The sequence below is a fragment of the Channa argus genome, chromosome 12 (genome assembly GCF_033026475.1).
Source record: "Channa argus isolate prfri chromosome 12, Channa argus male v1.0, whole genome shotgun sequence".
In the NCBI taxonomy this organism is placed as follows: Eukaryota; Metazoa; Chordata; class Actinopteri; order Anabantiformes; family Channidae; genus Channa; species Channa argus.
In genome coordinates this window covers 25,895,987-25,914,519 of record NC_090208.1, presented here as the reverse complement: position 1 = coordinate 25,914,519, position 18,533 = coordinate 25,895,987, and the positions used below count along the sequence as shown (strand labels likewise).

The following is an 18,533-nucleotide window of genomic DNA, read 5'->3' as shown; positions in this document are numbered from 1 at the left end:
ACATCTACACCAGTATTACTAATAGTGTTAGTACTGTGTTATAAATATAGCTACTGTACCTTTATCATGACAGTTCAACTATCTGTGCCTCTATTGCCACTACTGCTATTATTGCTACTACTACTACTAGTGAATCATGGACAACTGCTCTATTAACAGTTCTCCCCTATTAGTAGTAGCAATTTGATAAAGCTCAAATTTATAATCAATAAGCCCACAAGAGCAGTACATTAAAGGGGCCATTTCTAAAGATGGCAGTGACTATACTGTGGATCTACTGGCATTAGAACTGTTTGAGAGAAAATGATCTGTCCAAGTGAGTTGGATTTGCCATCAGTTACAAATATGATTCTCTGCATTGTACGAGGACGCCTCCATTCACTTTACAGAATATCTCCGGTACAAATGTGTGTGTTTGGATCATTATAAAACCAACAAAACTATTGTCCAGTGCATTCAGCCAGGCTGTTACTAGTTTCGTTTCTTTCTGAGACCATTGACTGCAGATTTAGCTAAGGCATCCCTCCCTCCCTGCTGTCACCTCGGTTTCGTTTCCGGAACTATTGATAGCAGATGGCCTGGTAAAACAATCAAAGCGCACATTAAAATTACATTAGCGCTTCCGGATAGTGCTTTCAAAATAAAATCACTACAGCCGTACCACACGCCCTCGTGAAACACTGATGACGCCTTTTTCTAGAAAACTAATTCCAATGGTAAAAAGGGGAAAAATTTGGCAAACGATAACTTCTAGTAACTACTGCAAAAAAGTTAACTGAAAGAAACATAACGTATTTACCAGCTCTGCATTTTTGCGGTGAACAAAGTACTTAGATCTTCTATTTAAGTTGAAATATCATAAGCACAACGTGGAAAGAACGTTACATATGCTATCCGTGCATCATTTCTGCATAGGTGATTAAATTATGAATGAACAGTTATCATCCGCAAGGCAATTAAAGTTGTCAAATGTGGATTTAGTGTTAGTGATTGTAAAGTATCATTTTTGCTGAACAAGAAAATACAGAACAAAATAGACTCATTAAAAGAGTCATGCAACTAATTCTACGATGGCGCATTTTCTTTGTAATCGCAATAAAAACAAGACTTTTATTTTCCCTAATGTAGCTTCCGGCGCGTTCTGCGTGTGTGTGTGGCGTTGTGACGCACAGACAAGATATCAGTGGAGACGCAGCTGTGCTCCTGCATTTAGAGCTTGTGTCAGAACGCTGTCGGCACCTGCCAGCATGAAGAGCGTGTTTGTCTTCGCTTTGTTCGCCCTTTTCTCTGTCTCAGGTAGGAGACTTTCTATTTTCACCACTTTGACAGGAAAGAGTCTTTAAACGCTTGTCGTTTTTTTTTTTTCTTAGTGCGGGTATTTAAAAAAAAACAACAACACTTTTGCTGTTGTAAAACCACAAAAAGTTGTTTCTTCATGTTGTGGCTTTGTCCAAATGAGGATATTTAAAATGCTAAAACAGTCGTTACGTTGCAATATTGCCGGCGTTTAAATTAAGCATTAGGTTGGACATTTTTTTTTTTTTTACAGTCACCTCAGCGTGACTTCCTGGATCAGTCAGAGAACAGAAATTTCCGCAGTCTTTTCATAGTATAACAGGTTTGAGTCACATGTCTGCTGGTTGTTTTTTTGATTTTTTTTTTTTTTAACATAGTGAATCTGCAACTTGCAACACGTCAATCTCAGCGTCGTTTACCACTTTCTTACCCTTTTTATGTGTTTGTGTTTTGGGGTGGGGGCTAAACTTTATGGTCCCTCTTGTTTTTGGAGAAAGATTATAATTATTTAGTTGATTGTTGATGTCGTTTGCGTTGCTTAAAATTCCGCACAGTCAGAAACATGACTTAACTCTTCAAAGTCAGTAACCTGTGTAAAGTCCAGTCACCACTTGTCTGACAGCAAAAAGGGGACAGATAAGCTGTGCACTGAAACCGCATCACACAGGGTTGTAAAAGTGCTGCAGACTGATAAATGGTGATATCAGTTACGATGAAAAGGGGTCATGTGATTGATTTGACTATTCGGTATTTGATGACCTGTGAACTGTTAGCGGTGTTGTCGTTTAAACAAACATCAGTGTGTTTTACATGACTAGTCTTACAATATATGCTGTGGCTTTATAAATTATATGATAATGTTGTTGTAAGTCTACTGAACATAGTCAGTCATGCTTTGGTATCCTGTGAATAGTCACTTTATTTAGGCTCATATCAGGTCAGCTTTTTAGCTCGGTTGCCTAAACGTAAGGAATAAATGCAACTTTAGGCAACACATACTTCCATTGGAAGCTCGTACTGTATATAGATGCATTTTGATATTAATTCTTGTTTTCCCTTTTCTTTTTGATGGAAGCACTCTCATTGGCGGAGGATGCAAATAAGAGACCCAAACCTCCTGCAACTGTGGCCCCTGCCAAGGCGTTTACCGTCACTTTAGCCACCACAACAGACAAAACCACCACAACAACTGTGGGCCAAAACACAACAACCGTGGGCCAAAACACAACAACCGTGGGCCAAAACACAACAACCCTGGCCCCCAACACAACAACCGTCGCCCCGAACACAACAACAACCGTGGCCCCCCACAACACAACAACAACCGTGGCCCCCCACAACACAACAACAACCGTGGCCCCCCACAACACAACAACAACCGTGGCCCCCCACAACACAACAACAACCGTGGCCCCCCACAACACAACAACAACCGTCGCCCCCAACACAACAACCACAAGCCCCCACACAACGACAACCACTGCTCCTGTACCTACACCTCCCACCAACTTGACTACAGGAACGTACACTTTGAAAGATAAAGAAGATAAAGTTTGCCTGAAGGCCCAGTTTGCATTGCAGATCCGACTTGTATCACCAAAGGTATGTTTAATTAATCACAACAGACGCAACCAAAGCCCCGGCAAAGGGGCTAGCTAATTTTCTGAGTACATTCTAATTGCATTTACTGGCTAATTCGGGCAATTTAGGAACAGACTGAACTCTCTGCAGCCTCTGACTCAGCTTTTGGCGATTCCGTTGTCAGCATCCACTTACAGGAATTGAGAAAATCTTGTCAAGTTTTAATTTCCTCATTGTGGTGGGATTAATGTTTAATGTGTGTCACAAGACAACTGCAAACTGCACATGACAATACTTCTAATTTCTAGTTTCGCTAATGAAACACTAAAGTTGCCACGGTACCTTTTGGAACAGTCTAATGCTGGGGAGCCATTCAATGCCCTGATTCTCTCTGGTTATCTTTTTAGGTCAAAGGAACCTTCATTGTTCAACCAAGTGAAACCAAACCAGTAGGAAGCTGTGAGGAACCCAAGGCCAACCTCACTCTTTCCTTCAAACAGGGATTCATCACCTTCATGTTCAACAAGGTATTTTTGATTTTTGCAGATGGCTCACAGATATGAGATTATTAAGGTGATGGGGAAGTCACTTCCCCTTTGACTTTTTGTATCTGCTCATACTGTTTGGCACTGAAATGTAACTTTCAAGCAGTTCAAATGTTTTTAAAACAATTAACCCATTGAGACTTTTGATGAGTAATATGACTGGCAACTCATAGAAAAACTGGAAATTCCTGATTTTAAAAAGGAGAAAAAAAAAAAAAGGAACTGGAGGTGACAGGCTGAGAGCATGTGACAGGAGACCAGCGTCACAGAGCATGACTCTGCAACACTTGGGGTTAACTTGGCATTTGAAAGTGTCAGATGTCAAATGTTAAGGGTACTTGATGAAGTATAAGAGTGTTTGTGGTCAAATCATCAACACAACCTAGGCCTAATTGGACTCCTCAATAATTATCATCCTTCATTCATCGGCTGCTATTTTTGATAGTTTAATGTAAAAACCTCAAAAAGGGGGAAAAAAAGGTGTTGATGGTTTCTCTAAGGTACAGTCTTGAAATCTATGTCTATTATATTTAGATTGTTATGTTAAAAAGCAAAGCTTGGTTATCCAGACAGACAGGATCTCTGCGTGCAAAGGTTTGCATCGCCCCGATTTGAAATGGGAAAATAAGTAAAACAATGCATTTCATGCACAAATTTAATGCACATTGGCCTAAAAGAAATGTTCTTTTAAAATTATGATTATTATTATTATTATTATAATGTCCAAATTTAACCCTAACATTATAACATAGTACTGTAACAATGCACATTCACTTAGTACAAATGTTCTTTCATCATTAGAAGCAATAAAAATGGTCAAGTGAATAACAAAGAAAATTCTTTTGGCGCAAACGTTAGCATCCCCCTTGATGATAAATGAATTAAAAATGAAGTTTAACTCATGATGAAGGAACATATGTACTAGCTCAATGTGCATTAAATATTAAGTCTTAAGAGTGTGAGCAAACCCAAACCTGTCTTTCATGTTGAACCCCGTCTTTGCTTGATGTTAAGTTTGTTCGGGTTTGTATTTTTCTAGCGCAGCTGTCATGTCTCACATAAGTGGAAGCAACATTACCGCTGAAGGGCTCATCATTTTTAAAAGCACTTTAAATTAGACTAAAGCAGGAGCACGGATTCATGTACTCCGTTTAACAGGTCACTTACAAGTTTAATCATAGCTATTTGCCTTAACCTGCAGTTTGTGATTAAATCCTAGTTGAACCTTAACATAAGTTCTAAGCTAATCAAACAGCTGATTGGCTATTTTTATGTACCTTCACTTATCGATGGTATTTAGGATGCATATTTCATCTCCTCCTGTCATAAGTGGTTATTATTAAGGTAACATCAGGTATAATTTGACTGTATCTGTTTGGAGGCGACGTTTTTTACTCGAGATGCATTCAGGGGCAATACAGAGTGCAGGTCATCTGTATTCTGGAAATGTTAAATGATGATTTACATTTAAAAAAAAAAGAAAAAAAAGAAACCTAATATCTGAAGAGAAAAATTGAAAACTAAATACCAGATTTTATTCTAGCTCTAAAAAAAGTCCAGCCAATTTTCCATCACCTTCCACAAGCTGCCAGTCCAGTATTCTTTACCATGGCTTTGTCTGAAAAACCCATATCCCCCATTTAATAACTGTCAGGTTTTTAATATACAGTACACTTGGAATAACCTGTACCAGTCTTGGTGAAAACCTTTTTTTTCTTTTCGTTTCATTAGAACATTTCTGATAATACCGTCTACGTGAATGCTCTTTCTTTCCAAGTCTCCTACCCATTTGGAGGAGGTAAGTCAAGCACAATTTTATTGCAGTCTCTATGCAGGATTTTATTAAACTTTAGACCCTTATCATTTGGTCACTGTGAACTGAGATAATATCTGCAGGTGGGTGTTGCAGACAACTTGCAAATGTTAGCATGAATAAGAAGCAACAACTTCCTCGTTTGAATGTTCATGTGTTCAGCTATGTATAGACATGAGTTACTGTTCAGCATGTGATGCCTAACAATTAATCTTCTTTCAGTAAAATGCAGTCTAACAAGTTTGGTTCCATATCTGGCCATCAGCCTTTGTCATGGGAACTGTCATTATGTTCCAGAAGAAATTGAGCCTTGCTATGTTTGACTCTTGCAGCTAATGCCCCCTACATTGCCGAGAACAAAACGGTCCATCTCTTGCCTGCAAAGATCGGACATTCCTATTCCTGCAGGAATGAATCTCTCTACATGGGGCATGACCTGTACCTGGACATAAGTCAAAACAAGATGCAGGCCTTCAATCTGACCAACCAAGATTTTGGCACCGGTAAGTATCCTCATGCAGAAAAGTGAAGAAGGGAGGATTTGTGGTTCAATCAGGGCCTCTTATTAATACATGTAAATGTCTATTACAGATCTTTAATGTAAATAATAAGTTCCCCTTACACAATGTAATGCCACAATGAAAAGGATAAAATTACAATTAAAAGTTCTGTATTCAGTAAAAGGAATAGAATTATTATCAGCAAAATGTATTCAAGCATCAAGTCAACATACTGGTTATAAAGAGTGGTTACTTCCTTCTTGTAGTTTAATGCGTTACATATTAGAAACAACCATGTAAAGTAATTGGGAACTTCAAACTATGTTATGTTTCTATGTAAAATCCATGAACTGTATACTAATTGACTATATACAGAAGAGAACTTTAGATTAAGAAAATGTACTCAAGTAATACTCAAGTAAACTACTTCAAAATGGTACTTGCATACAGTACTTAAACCACCACTAATTCTCAGCCATTAGTTATGACAACGTTTCAATGGGTTTCTCCTCTTAAACACTAAATAAGTGTAAGAATAAATAGGAAATAGCTTGATCAGCATTTGTAGCTACAGAAGAAAATACAAAAGTCCCTAAATTACACTAAATTTAAAATAGATCTTTGAATAAAGATTAAATTTAAACTTCAAAGGGTTCGTTATTTAACAGAATTCAACAAATTCCCACAAGCGTTCTCCTTTAAAAAGAGTTTTTAATTTGAATTTGAATATTCTTGATAGCGTTGCATTTTCAAACATGAAAATAACATTTATATTTGCTGAAAAGATTAATTTTAGCAGCTACAGATCCCCCCCCCCCCCCCTACATACAGCTGTAAATAAAACATTTTCTTGTAAAATGAACCCCTTTCAAATAAGGCCTTAGATTAATGACATTTTCTTGACATCTCTATAAAATTGGCAACATTTCTTAAATACCGTGTGGTGTGTTTTCCAGCTGATCCCTGTCCTGCTGACCAGCCTGATTACAGCGTTGCGATTGGGGTGGGAGTGGCATTGCTGGTGCTCATTGTCATCGTGGTGGTGGTCTACCTTCTCAGCCGCAGGAAGAGAACTGATGGCTACCAGTCTTTGTGAGAGGGGCTGGAGAGATTCATATACACCAAAGACAGTGAGGATGTGATCTTTCTCTGGGGCTACAGAGCACAAGCCTGAACCCCAACAAGCCATGTTTTTTGTCCTTGGTTTACCGAATTTACTGTTCTGGACAGTGTTTTATCTAGAAGTCCTTTTCTATGGAGGCTGGAGTAGGCACTTCAGTGTAATCGATAAATATATTGATAAACCTTAAAAGCTGTTATAAATTGATGAATTCAAATAGCACTAAGAAGTTGTATTGATTTTTAAAGTAAATAATTTTCCATTATCTTTTAATGGTTTTCATTAATATTGCTACTTTTCTTATTTCTTTTAAAATAGTGTGCCAAAATAAATTCCAAAAAAAGAACTTTAATTTTCTGTTGAACCCGAATCCAAAGCACAGTGCTCTGAGTGGAAACTGTGGCACAGGAGATAGAGCAGTCATCCACTAATCCCTCAGTCGTGGGTTTGATCCCCGGCTCCTCTGGTCACATGTTGAAGTGTCCTTGAGCAAGACACTGAACCCAAACTTAGTTGCCTCCATGAGTGTTGGCCAGCTGGCGTGTGTGTAAAGTCCAATGTTAATTATTTAAATGGACCATAAAAGTATATGTTAAATGATAAAATATTCAAAGTTAAATAAAACATATAGCACTAAATTTAAGTGCAAATTGAATTCACCAATTTATAACAGCTTTGTATTATTATTATTATTATTATTATTATTATTATTATTATTATTATTAAAGTGGCATGCTGGAGACTCCATACATGTGGATTTTGAAAGGCCAATATAAATCTTTTATTTTGTTCAGTTGCCAATTTTTAGAGAAGAATTTTATGTCAGAGAATTACAGTAGCAGTGTTTGTCCCCGAATTATGGCTCAGAGTGACCCAACCTTTGAACCATTAAACCTATACTGGGACACTAACAATGACAGTACTGATAAAGAAACATCTGTACAAACTCCCATCATCAGTACTGTACACCTGTAAAAACAGACTAAATTAGAATGAGCAGAGTCAGGACAGTTTATTTTTCACAGACATCCTGGTAATTAGTTGTCAGTGCTGTAATAATGTAGTTATATTCAGTTTTTTGACAAGTGATCAATACCGGTTTTCTTTTTCTAATAACTCTTTATTAATTTAGCATTATGTTGAAAACTTGATGTTGATCTCTCACCCAGGTTTTTTTTTTTAATTTTACTAACTTTACCATTGATTATATTGAGTGTTTCTGACGTATTAATCAGCACAAAGGGACATGTTGAGGATGTTTGTAAGGGATGATTATTTTGTTAATCATTAATTGCACTGACTGTTGTTCCAAATGATTATTTTTAATAGTATACTCTATGTAGTTGATGTTGTGTTTTTTTACAAACGCTGGGATGGACGTTTGTTTGGGTCGGCAATGAGTATAATCTGATCCTTGTTAGGTTTTTAATGGGTTATGCTGTACGTTCATCGCATCTCAGGAGTCTATCTTTTCCCTGTCAAGTCTACTCTGATACATCATCCTGCCTTAACAGAATAGTTTGACACTTTGGGAAATATGCTTATCACTTTGCAGCTGTTTGCCCTTGTTTACAGTCATTACGCCTTGTTCAGCTAATCGGCTCCTGGTTGTTGCTTTAACGACGTTCAATGTTCTTGTCAAACTCTCAATAATAAAGCAGATTACCCAAACTGTTGAACTATTTCTTTAGACATCCAAAGCTGACGATGTGTTGTGCATTACTGAAACTGAATGATAACAAAAAAACAAACAAAACAAAAAAAAACATTCCCACAACAGTGTCCATTTAGTAGCTTTTGAGGAGCTTTTGACCATATGATCTTCATTAACAGAGAGAAGAAAATGGTAAATCTTAAAAAAAATTCTGAGCATCAAACTGAGCAAATGGCCTGTGCTGCTAAAAGATATGATCAAAAGCTCCAAAACAGCAAAAATAAAGCCATGTTGGGGTTAATTTCTCAGTTGGTGTGTCCAAGGTGGATGAACTTGGAAAACATCACTTTAAACCCAGTAAAATAACTAGAGTAAACATGGACCTTCATGTTAAATCATTAGTTTACTTTCACTTACACAGATCAAGCTTTTTTTTCTTGTACCAGTGATATGTAGAGAGAGGTTGCAAATGTAGACCAATAAAACAAAATTGTTTGAGTGAATTCTTTCTTTTTTGTTTATGTGAACTGTCTTTCTAAATGTTCCTGAAACAAGGTTGAACTTTACTTAGGCTGATGCAATATGCTACTCCTCTAACAAAAGGCAGCGGAAGCCACTGTCCCATGGTCCTGATTAGGTCAAATAGCAAGAATAGTGCATAACTTTACTAATTCTAAATCACTGTAGACAAAAAAAGAGAGGCCGAATGTGTAATATTCATTATAAATAAGTGAATACATATTCTGTGTGTTTTGTCTAATCTTCTTGTAGGCCCAACGCCCCCAATGACAGCTGAGATAGATTAGATTCAACTTTATTGTCATTGCACATGTTGTGCAGAAGTGCATTTATAGCAGTGCCAAATATTTTACGTGTATGATTTAGGATGGGTTTGAATAAATATGGCAATAGTGTAAATAAACAATACACAGAAAATGGGGCTATATGCAATGGGATATTGTATTCAGTGATTATAATATCATGGTTTGAGACGGTTATATACGCTCACTGGCCACTTTATTAGGTACACCTGTACAGTCTAATGCAATGTTATACAGCAGCTCTGACTGGAGATGGTTCCAAATTTTTGGCTACCATATTTAAAATGAATGAGGGGGCCAAAACATTAGAACCACTTCGTCTTATAATGCACTTTACTACAGCAGTTAAAGACAATGAATGAATGGAAATAGTATGAGCCCACTGGTAAAGATACTCTTCGTGTGTATCGAATGTAATAAAATAGTTTTAATATAAACATAAAAATTACCAGCATTATGCTTTTTGTCGTCTTTTGGGATTCAATAAAAAAACGACACACATAAAATAAATTAAATAAAATTGATTATGTATATTTAAAACACTAGTTATCAATCGGCCGACAGCTGCTGGGTTCGGTATTAGACTTAATTATGAGTGACAACACTGGACATAATATTTGTGAACCTATTGTTCACTGATCAGATGTTTACAACTAGTAGCCACATTTGTTGTATCGATCCTCGTGACACAGGCCGCTGAGCACTGAAATAAAACTAACAGGCGACTTGGACTTGGTTTCACCTCGAGGACGTTAGACGGAGGTCCAGTTTTTCGGGTCCACTGGTAAAACGTCAACCTGAGACTTAAGAATACAGACATACCAAAGCCCATCACATTTGTTTACAAGCCTTTTGTTTCCGGGTTTCACTCCGCTAGCAATGATGCTGCAAATCATTTCCTGTTACGGCTCCTTCAGATTAAAAGACTCCGTTTGAAAACGCTATGTGGCATCTTATTGTGAAGCTAAAACAGCAACGTAAATGTACCTGATAGTGTCACTGCTGAAGAGATGTGTGGAGAACAAAACAGATTACAGAGGGCGCTTTGTCTGCATTGTGTTTCTATCGCGATGGGAACATGACATCTCGTTAGAGCCAACGTTTGTTAGGCAGCACTCAGCCAATCGTGATCCCTGTCTGAAAGCAGCTGATGGGGACTAGAGAGGAACTGGGCAGCAGGAGTCATGTTGCACTGACAGAGGTGGGGCACGACTCGCCTATTGCAAAACTTCCGATCTGCAGCCTGGAGCCAGTTGATAACATCATACAAATAAAAAGAAAGGCAGAAGATATTCAGCGGACACAGCGATCATGGCAGGTAAAAGAGACGGTCGCATAGTTCAGCTTTAGGAGGGGAGGAACTGCGTGAGTCTGGCTTATCTGTGTTGATCTGTGTTACTTTAGAGTGATGGAATCAAAAACTTTTTGCTCCGCGCATCTGCTAAATATCAAGCTGCTCAAAAATGACACAATGACTTCTCACTGGAAGAAGTAGGAGTAGATCACAGCCACCCAAGGGGGAAATATACTTTGTTTAAGTTTAAAAAAAAGTAAGTCTAACTACTTAAGTTTACTGCAGACAGTGTCACACAGATCACACAGAAAGAAAAACCTAAAATAGAATGTTGCCAGTGGTGGAAGTATTTGTAAAAAAGCAATTAATAAAAGTACAAATGCACAAGAAAGTACTTTAGTAAAAGTAGTACCACACTGGCAGTGATACTTAAAAAAGTAAAAGTAAAAAGTAAGTAAAAGTAATTTACTTGGAGTATTAAAAGTAAAAGCACCTGACATTTTCTTTCTGTCTTTTGTTTTCTGCTTTTTGTTTGTTGTTAAATACTTAGAAATTATTTGAAAGATTTTGCATCATTCTACTAAATTCACTTACGATCATATATCAACTAGAGTAAATGTAACTGCTGCGTTTTGCTCCATAATATTCTTCATATGCTGAATAACTAATTTTGTAAGTTAAATTTTTTTTGATTTCCCCTTTAAAACTTAAATACGCATAAACAAAACAATGCTTGTGACCAATTAGTTATTTTTCATTAAGCTGTAAAAGCAGAAAATCAAATCAAGAAGCATAAAAAAACGTTTCATTAAAAAAATCTCCTGAAGAAGCATCAATACTAAAATAGTCTTTCAGTATATTCTCAGTGACTAAAAGTTGTTTTTTTTTTGCCAGACCATCACTACAACTCCACAGAGTGAGCATCTCACCTGCGTTTGCACTGGTGCAGCAGAGCTAGAGAGGTTGATTCTAAAGCGGGAGTATTTAATCAGTACTTTAGGGATCAGCGAGTCAGCATAATGGTGCAGAATATTTGGTTATAAGGTTTATGATGCAGCCCCCTGTGGTATCTTCTCCATCCATCCTGGCAGTGACTAACACAATGCCTGTCTGTGCTGATTAGTGTAGTGAAGTTTCTTCTTGTCTCACTATTGTGTAAAGTGTAATGCATGATTGTACCATGTAATGTAACTTTGATTAGAAAATGTAGTAAAGCAGGAATTATCTTTACTCTGTAGTGAAGTAAAAGTCAATTTAGAGCCGTATTCAGAGTACTGCAGTACTGTACACATGCATGAAAAAGCACTGGTACGTTATTATTTTCAAACACTTCCAATCTTCTTTCCCATAAAGCAGGAACACATATTTAGCCAGGTAATGTCTAAATTAGATGCAACTCCTCTGAATATTGGTTCATAAATAGATACATCAATATTCTAATCCATATTTGCACATGTAATACACAGAGGTCATGTATTATGCTGGATATCTGGGCAGGTTTTCCTTGTGGTCAAAGGAAAAAAAAGGCAGGTTTCATTACAGTACAGAAGCAATGGGAAAATAAAAATAATACATCATTCTTTTAGTTTTATCTAGGGGCGGCTGTGGCTCAGTTGGTGAGGCAGGACACAGTAGTGTTTCTGGGCAACTGAACCCCTAACAGCCCATTCCCCTCCCAAGCTGCGCAGTGCCAGACAAAGCCTGGTAGAAAGTGGGGAGGGTTGCGTCGGGAAGGGCATCCGGCGTAAAAACTGTGCCAAACCAACATGCAGAGAATGATCCGGTGTGATGACCCTGATCTCACGGGATAAGCCGAAAGAATAAAAAAAATAAAGTTTATGTATATATTTATAGCCTTATGACTGAGTTCACACATTGCACACATTTGTTCTCGAGCTCTGGACAGTGACTGAATATAAAGACTGTTACTGGGCATCTCATCAGGTTTCCTGCTGGGCCCTTTTCACTGGAGGTTTTCTGGGCTCACCCATCTGGGACGAGACCTTAAGATAAGTGATAAGATGAGTGATGGCGTTAAAATAATAATACAACATAATATATAACATTTACTGATTTCAGATGAAGCAGCAGTTGTGGAGGAAGGCAGCAGCCCAGCTCAGAGCCCACTGGTCGCAGTCAGCTTCCAGAGAAACATCAACAGGAAACAGAAGTTCCTAGAGGCTGAACCCAAAGCTCTCGGGGTAGTGTGTGTGTGTGTGTGTGTGTGTGTGTGTGTGTGTGTGTGTTTAAATCTGTGCTTATCAACTGTTTAACCTAAAATCCTCTGTTTCAGATCACTCAGATTGGCCTGAGTGTCTTCAACATCTTTTGTGCCAGTGTGTTTCTGGCCAGAGGTGCTCATCAGTTGACGAGTGAGATACCCCTCTTTGTTTCATCTCTGCTGGTAGGTGCAAGGAGAAGCCTTATATCAACAGTGGGTTAGGGTTAATGCGGGATATGAAAATAGAAGCAACAAAGAAAACTATTCAAAACTGCTTAGGTCTCCCTCTAATACTTTAGTCAGGTCAATGGTTCAGCCCTGCCTACATTTATGCTACGCTCAAGACCTGTGGGGAATTTCAGTCGCTTTATTAGTGTTGCATGATATACCAGTAATAGAAGGGTATGAAAATACACTGCTGTTAAAAATGCTTCTAAACCACATTTTATTAGGATCTGTGCTTTGGGAATGTGGCCTTGACTTTCATATGCGCACTCTCAGGGTGAACGAGAGACTTGGCTGCAAGTAGAAGAGCTCCTTCCGATCAAACACTCCTTGGAAACCTCCTCGCTGTAATAAAATTGTGTACTTGTATTAAACGTGACTAATAATACAAGTCACACTGCCAGTTATTTTACAGTTATGTGTAAACATGCAGACACATTTCGAAAATCATTTCCATAGCTCTGTCCTGTTTCATTTTACAGATTTGAGCGGTTCAACTCAAGAGTTTCAGAATAAAGAAACTTTAATTAAAAAACAAACAAAAAAAGAAACTTCTAACATTGTTTTGTATTCTGGAGATCTCCACATTAAGATAGATGTTACAGGATATTTCTATTGCAGCCTCCTTAAGTTGTTGTTTTTTGGGGGGTTTCTCCTTTAGTCTCCTCTTCAGGGGGTGAAAGACCTGTTCAGCTGGGTTAACATCTCATGATTGACTTGGTCAGTCTAAAAAACTGCCACTATTTTTATCTCTGATCAAGTCCTTAAGTGCGTTAGATATTTTGGATCATTTTCTTGCTGCATGACAAAGCTCCTCCCAAGATGTTCGTCTTCACCTCATGTTTGTCCTCGAGATTAATCTCTATCGAAGTGATGAGAGTCCATAAATCTTCCAGAAGGTTTTCCTTCACCGCTCCCACAAAGCTGTCATCAGCTGTTTCTTTCTTTTACTGAACGTTCTAAATTGTTTTATTGGCTATGTCCAATATTTGTACCATCCCTGATATTAATTGTTCTGCTTCTCTCAGATTCAGAATGGCTTGGCTTTTCTCCAATTTACACATGTGCAGCTCTGAATATGAGACTATTAAGCTGTATTTTTTTATGATTTTGTTGTCCTTACAGGTGGCAATAGCTGGGAGTGTGGCTGTAGCAGCAAGGAACCTCCATCTGCCAACAGTGAGTCAAATGATACACAAACTGGTGACCACTAGTAGTCTATTAAAGAAAATAATAGAAACATCAAACTATATTAAACCAAATACCCAGTAAAAGCAAAAAAAAACGAGTAACAAGTAGCAGGTGCACATGGGTTCAGAAGTGAATAGAGTACTACAAGCCTGTATGGCTGAACTGGAACAGGAAGGGGAAGATGAATACACTGGGATCAATGGTGAGATGAGCAGCTAGGGTGCATGTGTGTGTGTCCTATTGCAAATTTTTGCCCCCAACATGTTAATCCAGCCGTAACAAGTCAGAGTAGTTAATTTATCTATTAAATTGGAATAAAAAAGTTGTTTGCATTGTTTGTTTGTTGTTGTCTTTATGTCGCAGCTGAAAGCCTGTTTGGGGATGCAGATTGTGGCGTGCGGAGCCTGTGTTGTCAACTTCATCTGTACCCTGGTTAAAACGGCCGACAGGCCCTATGAGTACTGGTATCATAACAGGCATGGCAATAATGATATGTTTCGGAGAATTGAGGTGAGTTATGGTCATATATTGTACTCTTTACAATAACCGCGTTTGCAAATTTTGGAGTAAGATAGAGATGCATAGAATACAATATATAATTATCATTTCAAAACGGTAATTATGTGAATGCAACAGAGGCTTTTATCATGATAATTACTGTAATGTGTTTGTTGAATTATAAGTGAATTGTAAAGCCGGTGAAGTTGTGAGTTGGAGCATGTGCAGTAATTGCAACTGAAGTGTGAACTGAATGATAAGAAATTAAAGCAGTTTAATTGGGATGTGGATTGTAGAGTATCAAAGGGAAGTAGCTGAGGTGTGAGTTGGACTTTACAAGATGAGAGCAAAAACTCTGGGACAGGTTTCTGTCTTTCTTTCCTGCCTTCCTCATTTGCCATCTCCGCTTTGGATGCGAGAGAGACCTCTTCATCTCAGTCCCTCCAAGATAGAAGTTCTAGTTTCCTCAGCCAGATTTTCCACACAACACAGCATCAGCATCAACCTACGATCTTTATGGCTTGTTCCCAAAATGTCGGGCAGAAATCTGGGGTCCATCATGAACAACCATTTACGCTTTACTGACCACCTCTCCCCCATAACTCAGGCATGTCGATGTGTCCTCTACAACATCAGAAAGATCAGGCCCTATCTTTCTGTATATGCTACCCACCTCCTCCTGCCGTGCCCTACTAAGGGAACTACCAAACCTCTGCAGATGATCTGAAACAGTCTGCAGCCTCCCTCCCAATATACAAAACACTGTTAAAACAGCTCTTCTGCAACATCCTACGAACCTATAAGTACAAGTCATCAAACTGAAACATTTCTTGTCATGGCTCTCCCAAATTTTCTTGCGTCTCAATTTTAAATGGCTTTTGATTAAAGCCTCTGCCAAATGACTCAATGTAAATGTGGCAGCAGCTGAAGTGAGACTAGGTTCATTACGAAATCAAAGCCGACTCACTTACAAAAAGCAGAAGCAGTGTCACACTCATTATTTTGAGAGACTATAATGCCAAGTGTTCTTCTCATTTCTTTCAGTCCAAACATAATCTTTGCATATGTTGTTCTGATTACAGAATATTTTGTTCAACTTTTGTGCTGAGAGTGCAATTATCCAGGCTCTTCTCTTTGCCATCTCAGTCTCTCTGGCTGCCTACTGCTGTAAGGTGGTCAACTGCTGTGGAGCGGCTCCCAAAATGGTGAGTAGCCACTGATGATCGTGTGGCTCCATGAGGAATTTCTTACACCTAGACTAATGTAATCCACTTATTGTAACAGTCAACTATTCTATGGCTTAAATGGGTCTTTTTTTTTTTTTGTCTGTCAGCCTGTGATCACTGTCCAAGCCCCCCCAGATCAACAGATGGCTGAAAACACAACAACTGCTGAAGAGTGATGTCGAGTCACAGAAATGCTACAGTGTTAGTTTACTAATCATTATTTTTTTCAAATGAATGGATCAAATCACTGACGTGCGAACTGTCTCATTTTTAATAAATCCAGAATTATCGACAATACTGCAGTTGCTCTCTGCTCTAAAGAGATTTTCTAAAGACTCTTTTAGCTCATTGTTTCAGTTGGAAGCCTGCAAGCGTCATTCACATGAAATCCTTTTTAAGCTAGAGCTGTTTTCATTTAAACGACACTGACGGACAACACTGTTCACTAATTGTTAAACACAGAACAGCAGACAGACGACGTTAGCAAAAGTCAACAACACGCTTTTCATGGCAGTACCACCAAGATTTGACGTGTGGAAATGAGTGAATGAGAACCAACTAGTTTATTCACCACAGGGGATTACGTGATTTTGGCCAGGTAGGGTTGTGACAGGAAGGGCATCTGTGCAATGCATGGGTGGAGTCCAGGGTCTTTCCTCTAGGACATGTGGTGAACTGTTACGGTGGCATGACAATGTATTGCTGAGGGTAGAGAAGCCATTAATTCAAGTGAACAGGTCCGTAACAGCAGTTAAGCATAAATATTTTACTATCAAAGCATCTTAAAAAGAATTTACCAAAAAGGCCCCCACACCTACTCCGTCAGGAACAAGGTGGGCACACAAACCAAGGAAGGGAAGACACTGAAAGACAGCTTCACACACACACAATACAAATGGAGGGGTGGAGAAAAAAGGCTATTGACCATTGATTCCCATCTGTTTGGTGCTTTTTTGAATCAAAATAGAAAAACGTATCTGACAAGCAGCACTGTATGAGAAACATGCTACGATAAAAACGATGCTATGATAAATATAGTTTCGATGGGCTCAGGAGGACCTTGGAAAATCATTGTTACTTAACACAGTCCACTGATGCCTCCAGAAATGTAACTTTAACTCTGTTACGCAGAGCAGCAGCCGTATGTGCAGAAATATCAAGTGCTCTGGGCCTGAGCCTATGTCATTTGGACTGGAAGACGATGAAAACATATTTTGGGGTTCAGCTCGCTTTTTTCCCCAACAGATGTCAGGTTGTCTGTGCCAAAGATAAGACTGTTATCGGTGTGTGTACTTTCGCAGACCCCCCCCCCTCGGAGTCCAGATCTGTCTCTTATAAACTTGTTTGAGCCACATGACGAGGAAAATCGGGCAATAGCAAGCACAGACTGTTGAGCAGCTGAAGCCCTTTATATAGAAAGAATGGGCAAATATTCCACTTGCAAAACTGCAACAGTTAGTATCTTCAGTTGCATGTTTGTTACTGGCCCTTCAGTACAAGAGTCCAGGTCAGGCCTCACATTGGAGTTGCCAATACTATCCTGCCTGTGGTTTAACAGAACAGGTTTCTCGTTTGGACTGAGGTGAAGGGATTCATCCACCTATTCACTACTGTCATCTCAGTTTCCACTGCTGTTTTTCTTCACTAGCACCTGTACAGGCCTTATACTACTACTCTCCTTTCGACACAGTGGATCATTGTCCGCATGTTGATTTGGCACAGTTTTTACGCCGGATGCCCTTCCTGACGCAACCCTCCCCAATTTCTACCAGGCTTGGACCTGCACTGCATCGCTGGGGAGGGGAAATGGGCTGTTAGGGGTTCGGGGTCTTGCCCAGGGACACTTCGACATATAGCCAGGGCCGAGGATTGAACCACTCACCCTGTGGTCCGTAAGCAACTGCCTTTACCAACTGAGCTATAGCCGCCCCCTCCTGTACAGGCCTTATACTGCATATACAAATTTCAAGGTCTAGATAAAACCGACTAGAGCCTTCATCTAGTGGACCTGGCGTAGTCTTTTTCTTTTTCATCGATAAGAAGAAAACTTTAAACTTCTAAAGTTTGTAATTAAAACTAGGAAACTTTTACTTTAACTGCAGATGCAGGACATTATTTAACAAAGCTGACAGCAAAACTGTATTTTAAGTGATAAAATTACAACACAACAGTTATTTCTATTCTTGACCTATTTTTGCATTCTAGCATTCTACTAACAGCCTCCTTGGTGCATGAAGAAAGAGAAATAAGTGGCAAGTATTACATTGTTAGTGTTTAGTTGAACCAAACCAAACTAGCGGTGTTGGGGTGCGGAAAGCACTGACCGGGACAGGAAGAAACTGAACAAGTTGGTGATTGTCCTGGGCTGTTTACTGGACTCTGTGGATGAGGTGGGTGAGAGGAAGACGTTAACCAAGCTGACGTCCATTATGGACGATACCTCTCACCTGCTGCATAAGACAGTGGACACTGTGTTCAGCTCCTTCAGCAGCAGACTGCTACAACCTCAGTGTAGGATGGAGAGTTACTGCAGATCTTTCATTCCCAC

General features: G+C 38.9%; 2 protein-coding genes across 2 annotated transcripts; both read left to right on the top strand.

Moving 5' to 3' along the window:
• Nucleotides 1-1,144: 1,144 nt before the first annotated feature.
• On the top strand, nucleotides 1,145-9,012 carry cd68 (CD68 molecule). The gene is made up of 6 exons (XM_067523040.1): nucleotides 1,145-1,296; nucleotides 2,372-2,898; nucleotides 3,285-3,404; nucleotides 5,154-5,220; nucleotides 5,568-5,738; nucleotides 6,692-9,012. The coding sequence occupies exons 1-6, from the start codon at nucleotides 1,248-1,250 to the stop codon at nucleotides 6,829-6,831; spliced, it is 1,074 nt and encodes a 357-aa protein (XP_067379141.1). The 5' UTR covers nucleotides 1,145-1,247; the 3' UTR covers nucleotides 6,832-9,012.
• Nucleotides 9,013-10,435: 1,423 nt separating this feature from the next.
• On the top strand, nucleotides 10,436-16,282 carry LOC137137122 (membrane-spanning 4-domains subfamily A member 4A-like). Its single transcript, XM_067523051.1, has 7 exons — nucleotides 10,436-10,648; nucleotides 12,704-12,825; nucleotides 12,918-13,028; nucleotides 14,196-14,249; nucleotides 14,625-14,771; nucleotides 15,842-15,964; nucleotides 16,093-16,282. Exons 1-7 carry the CDS (start codon nucleotides 10,642-10,644, stop codon nucleotides 16,159-16,161), a joined length of 633 nt encoding a protein of 210 aa, XP_067379152.1. The 5' UTR covers nucleotides 10,436-10,641; the 3' UTR covers nucleotides 16,162-16,282.
• Nucleotides 16,283-18,533: the final 2,251 nt, after the last annotated feature.